The sequence below is a fragment of the Lipophrys pholis genome (genome assembly GCF_963383615.2).
Source record: "Lipophrys pholis genome assembly, chromosome: 20".
Lineage (NCBI taxonomy): Eukaryota > Metazoa > Chordata > Actinopteri > Blenniiformes > Blenniidae > Lipophrys > Lipophrys pholis.
Genome location: NC_137648.1, coordinates 12649836 through 12655835, shown reverse-complemented (window position 1 = coordinate 12655835; position 6000 = coordinate 12649836). Strand labels below are relative to the sequence as shown.

Sequence of the window (6000 nt, the reverse complement as noted above, 5' to 3'; positions counted from 1 at the left end):
AGTGTAATTATGTTTTACAGTGATTAATATGCTCATCAGGTCACGGTTAGTTTTGTACAGTTTAGCAGGGATCATCAGAGCTAATAGTTGCAGGATATCGTTACTTATATTGTGTAATATACAGCATAGAGTTTTGAAAAAGGGGTTACCCTTGGTTTATGAGTTTTGAGGGGAGTGATATAGAAACACACATTATTGAAGCTTGGAATCTTGGAAGCCTACTGTAGCAGAATGATTAAAGCAAACCAAATCAGTCACCATATAATCAGAAAAATGACAAAACATTGTCATTCATCGACGCGAACACACAATAACGTATGATTGAAAGGTCATTATAAAATCGACATTTTGGAATTTAGTTTGAAATTACGGCAGTCATTTTCCAAAGTTGACAAACTGAAGAGGCTATCATAATAGAGGTGGCCTATATCACCATTAATTAAAAGAACAGGTTATTACAGACAGAGTCAGGATTAGTCCAGAAGATGTTCAGATGCTGTTTTGTTGACGTCAGATTTTCTCTGAGCTGCCTTAAGTTCTCCTTGGCCCTTGGAGGCTCAACGATGACAATGTTTCGATGTATATTCTCTACTCAGGTATATCAGAAATGTACCACTTCCCAGTTAGTCAGATGTGACAAAAGGAATCAACATTTTATGGCCTCCTGGCTGTGATTGGACAGTTGCTACGAGGGGGAGGGGTTCAGCAATTAGTCAAAAGTAATGTCCAGGGTATTAAAACCACTCAGAAATCTAAAGCCATCCTCAGACTTTAAAATGACCCCAAAATTTGAGTCAGACCACAACTGCCACAGTGAGTAGCGAGGCAATGGAGGCCGCGGTCGAAGCTGAGGTAAATACTTCAGAACGTAGCTCATTTAAATGCTGATCAGTCTTTGGTCTCAATGCGATGGTGACGAGATGTGACTAACAATAATTCAGATGATTGGTTTCCTTTTTTTAAATGCATTGGAGTTGAACGGATGTAATATTGCACATTAAATTTTCAGTAGAATTCCAGGATGTCGAGATTTAGCGTCTCTAAAAAAAAAAAAAGAAAGAAGAAAAAACGAGTCTACAATCATTGGTGTAAAACATGAACTGTGAAATCTTGAACAGTATAAATGAGGGGTTCAAAATGCGTTTTGAACTGTGACTGAACTGACTCCGACAGTATTCACATTTAAGTAAAAAAGTAGAGAAAAAAAGGCCACTCTTAAAACATAAAAAAAAAAAAAAAGTTCTTCAGTATCGTCACTGCTATACGACAAATGTTTGCCATGAGTTACCTGAATCTGCAAATGTTTGGGCCTTGGTATGTACAATTATTGTGTTGACATGGATGAGCCAATCATTCCACACGAACACAAAACTGGTTATGCTTGGCAAAGTAGAAATAAAAAAAAAAAAAAAAATGAAAGCATACTTTAACCTCCCGCTCTGAAAAGAAAACAAACACAAAAAAGAAAATCCAATCAAACCAGTGTGTTTTCCGGCTCACACAAGCTGTATCCAGATTCCACTGAATATAATCAAGAAAAAGTCATCTGTGCAGAGCCAGCTCAAACATACGCACCTAGAAAGCAGGTGGATCTCCAATCTCCACTGTAAACTGCTCGTCTGTATTCACACACATATGAATCACACTTCAGAAAATATATTCACACTCACAAGCGCCTGTCTTGTAATTTTGCATTAGTACCACATGTATATTGATAAAAACAAAAAACAAAAAAAAAAACTGTGCATGGCAAAACTGTGCAAATTCTAGTCGGGAATAAAATGGCACGGCAGTAATGAACCCAAAGTGAAAATAAGCAATTTAAAAAAAATTATAATAATCAAGAATCAAAGGGAAACATAGAGTGTGCCCATCACCCAAATAAAACACTGAGATATTGTCAGTGAGGAGAAAAAAATGAAAATGTTGAAACCAGCCAAATGTCCCAGTGATGCCGAATGCTCAGAGCTTTACTCCCTGCTGTCATTAGTGGCAGTGACGGGAACACTGCTCACATCACGACCAGCGGCCGCAGCCCGTCTGCGCCGAGTGGAAAAGTCAATTAAGCCTGCTCTGGTATTGAAAAGCAATACCGGCGGTCTATACAGATAAATGTGCCAACCCTGGTGAAAACAACGCACTGGAAGGAAAAGGAAAAAGAAGTAAAAACTTGATGGATATACAAAGGCCTATACTGTGTAACCCCACCAACAATGAAGTGGAAATCTCTGTTCACATACTTGTTTCTGAAAATATATATTGTATACTTCACCCTGCTCCAACCCTCAGACGCCATCATCATCTCGGCAGTCAGGCTGTACAATACCTCCACAGCAACATGATGGCCACAGTATGAACATTAAACCGTCCCCGCTCTCCCCTCCCTCAGTCCCGGCAGGTCAGTTTCTTGCCCAAAGAAGCTGAACAAAGGGCTTGTCTAGGATCACTTGTCAGGGGTGTTCTCCCTTCCTAACGTCACTGTCTGCTGCATCCAGTCCCATCGGGTGCTCGATGGGCCGATACCGCAGTCTTAACAAGTCATTGTGCGCACCGAGCTCCTCCGCCGGTGAGCACGTCCTGGAGGTTCCTGGTGAGAAGTTCCCATGGAGCAGGAGGGAGGAGGGCCGGCATAGGAAGAGGGCTGAGAGGAATATAGACGCCCCCCCCTCCTCCCTCAGCACTGCTCCGACTCAATGAAGCCCTCCTTCTCCTGGCCCACTGGTTCCACCTCTGCGTAGGCTGGGTGACCCGAGCCGCGGCGGAACTTCATGGCCGGCCACCTGCTCGGGCGTCTCTGCAGAGGGTGAACAGGACAGGAGTTCAGGATGGAAGTCACAGCGTCATCAAGATCAAAGAAATGTGTGTGAAGAATGGATGGTTCAAAGAGGTGGGAAGAGCAACACACTCCCTGAGTTTTTAACACCTTTAACTGTCTTGACGCATTATAAAAAAACAACACTTCTATACGTAAAACCATTTGAATTCTGAGTTTGATGGACAGTGGAGCTTCTTTTTGAGCAAAACAACAGTTGTCGCCAGAAGCTCCTGTGAGCGACAGTGACCTTGTAACATTGACAAGGACAACTTTGAGACGCCATTTGTCTTTCGAGACGTTTGAACATCACTCGGTGTAGTGGTCTCAAAACAGCTCCCACTCTGCCTCAGTAAGTCCACTTTCATTTACAAACAGACTGTGCTGAGTTTCATCATCTCCCTCAGAAAATCACAGTGCATATTTATGAGTCATAGAGACTTGGCCATAGAACTGTTACAATAGAATCTCTGAGAGTTTTGAGAAACTTCCAGCTAAATTATAGTGATGTGTATTTTTATGAATTTGTGAGAAGAGTTAATTGTTTCACTCATTGAATTCCCAGACAAACAAACGTAGCTTTGATTTGTAAAAAAGGAAAATACATATAAAATACAGAAAGAAAAACTCTTCCTTCGCTCAGGTGCTCATATCACAAATGCATGTTTTTTTTTACCAACGTTTACAATCATTGAAAGAAGAATTAACAGGCCTCCCAATGGTATAAGATGTATTGCCAAGAAGCTAAATTAAATTCTTTTTATCTTGCAACCACAAATGCACTAAGTTTTTATTTTTCCAAATACAGGATAGTTTGGCAGATCCATATTTACACTGAAAGTATCAAGAAAAAAAATGCGGAAAACTTGTGACATTCCCACACACAATGAGGCTCTAAACCTTCGAAACACTTCACCTCGATGAGGAAGAGGCTGGCTGCCGAGGTTGGATGGTGGTAGATGTAGATGGTGATTAGTACTCCGGCGATCATGATGAGCATCACCAGCAGGATGCCCAGGATCAGACCTGTATGCAAGGGATGTGTACCTGGCACCTTGTCCACAGCACTGTCACCTGACATCGCTAAAACACAAAAGAACAAATCTGTTACAGTACGTAAGCTTGTCTTTCTCCTCATGTTGGCCACAATAAATTCAAGCACTAAGGAAAAACAATTTTGTTGTCAACCACCAGGGGGCACTCATCAAACATCAATACCCTTCTCCCTAACACACGTCTTATGCCTCAAAAGCCAGCTATATAGTTTGATAAAGTGCAATTTTCAGATAATCTGAATGTGTCCATGAAGATTAACATGACATTTCTTATACTTTGAGAGAAATTCAAGGTTAAAGGTTTAACAGTCTTTGGCCGTCTGTATAGTGTCTCTTTAGGTATTCATGAACAGTTCTTCTCTCCCATAGGTAGGAATAAAGAGTTAATCCCATGCCAAGGTTAGTATGGTCCAGATAGGGGGCGGAAGAGATTCTATAGATTCTGAAAGAGTCACATTTTAGCCTCCAGTCATGGAATTGCAAAGTGAACAGGCTGCATAATGAGTCCGTCCTTCATTGAGCCTTAAAAGTCGTCACTCGTTTGCAAACCACTTCATCAGATTCATATTTGAACCTCAAAGTCGAGCCAGCAGGTGTTTTTTTGGAGAATTTCTTTAAACAACCTTCTGTGAACCCACTGGGGATCTCTCATTCTCATCTCTCGGGGAAACAATTTCAGGAAATACAAACACGCACACAAAATGAATTCCACGTGCAATTTCTCCACCCAGAAAAGGACATTAGAGGAGAATAAAAGAGGTAAATACAAAGACAAACAGCGCTCTCATGTTCCCGCGCAAATGAAACCAGCAGCAAGGAGGCCGTCTTCATTCCGCTTAAGCTTATCGCTCGCAGATTTATTACAGGTTTCAGACCAGCTCTGTTCCCATGTCTGTGGGTTTCTACTTCTCTGCCCCTTTGACAACCTCTCCTCAGTCTCCACCCCGGTTTTAATTAGCAGCTACAGCCTTTGCTGAGCTCGTCAGCACAACCGGCAGCTCCCCTGGCTCCCTGCCTCATTGATTTCCAGCACACAGAAAAACTGGGTGGTAATCAAACCTGTCCGATGCGTGTGGGCAGTCAGTGCGAGTGTGTGGGTCTGTAAGTCAACATAGCCATTACAAACACACGCACACACACACACACACACACACCCTCACTGGAAGTAACACTACGCGTGGTTAATCTGTTGTGCTGAAACAAAACAACTGATTACTTCCAGTGCCCATAATGCAGCGGAGGAGTGTTCATGGTGTCATTTGGTTTGAGTGTACAGTCAGTCAATTTTAAACACACAGTATTAGAAGCATTACTCCTTAAAAAAGAACACAACACGGCAGAGTAGGTAACGTTGGGACGATATTAGGCTTTTAATCAAATAAACAGCCTGTAGGCGTTTAGTCTTTTTCTTGGTTGTCCTAGGAGAGCTATTCTCTCGCTATTCATCACGGCCACATGGTTTAAGAGGCGTCTCCTTATCCAGATGGACGCCCGAATGCAACAGGCTGTGGGTTTCTGGGGTGTTAGCTGGGCTTTACCGTCTGAGCACTCGTGATCAGAGAACATAATCATTGGCGGACATTTTTCCATTGCAAATATGGACAAAAAACCAAACAAAAAACCACCTGCTGCACAGACTTAAGTTGATCCTTATCAAAGCTTCTCTAAACATGAACTGAGAACTACTCCTGTTTGTTTTGTCCACGCCAGTGTTCAGATGGCAGCTTTCACACTCGAAGAAATACGATGCGCGTGAGAAAAAGAACGCCACAATGTCTTCAGATTGGATAAAATATTGGATTGAAAGATGTGGTTTACGTTACTTTCCTGAAAAAAAGTCCTTACACAGCACTTTTTTTTTTTTTTTTTAGAAGACATTTTTTTTTTAATGTCGTTCATAAAACAACAACAGCAAACGCAAATTCCGTTGTGAATCCTGCCAAGGGTCAGTTTTGTCAAAAAAAACCTCTTCAAATCTTGAATAAAACAAAGTGGCGGAGAATAATTCTGTGCTTCTGTCTGTGAATATCGGCACAATGCAGCCCGTGACAGGGACACACAGAGAGAAGCAGCGCTGATTGAATGCGTTGTTCATTAGCTTTGTCCTGACGACTGCTTGGACCCGAGGAGACT

At 41.9% G+C, this 6000-nt stretch overlaps 1 protein-coding gene across 1 annotated transcript in view; it reads right to left on the bottom strand.

The window, feature by feature from the left end:
• Positions 1–2530: 2530 nt before the first annotated feature.
• The window catches only part of plxdc2b (plexin domain containing 2b), a 91928-nt gene continuing 88458 nt past the window's right edge, over positions 2531–6000 (bottom strand). The window contains exons 13-14 of the mRNA XM_080489048.1: positions 3729–3895; positions 2531–2794 (exon numbers count right to left, since the gene is read on the bottom strand). Of these exons, the coding sequence (XP_080345174.1) occupies positions 2675–2794; positions 3729–3895 (287 nt within the window). The 3' untranslated portion in view covers positions 2531–2674. The remainder of the gene's footprint in view (positions 2795–3728; positions 3896–6000) is intronic.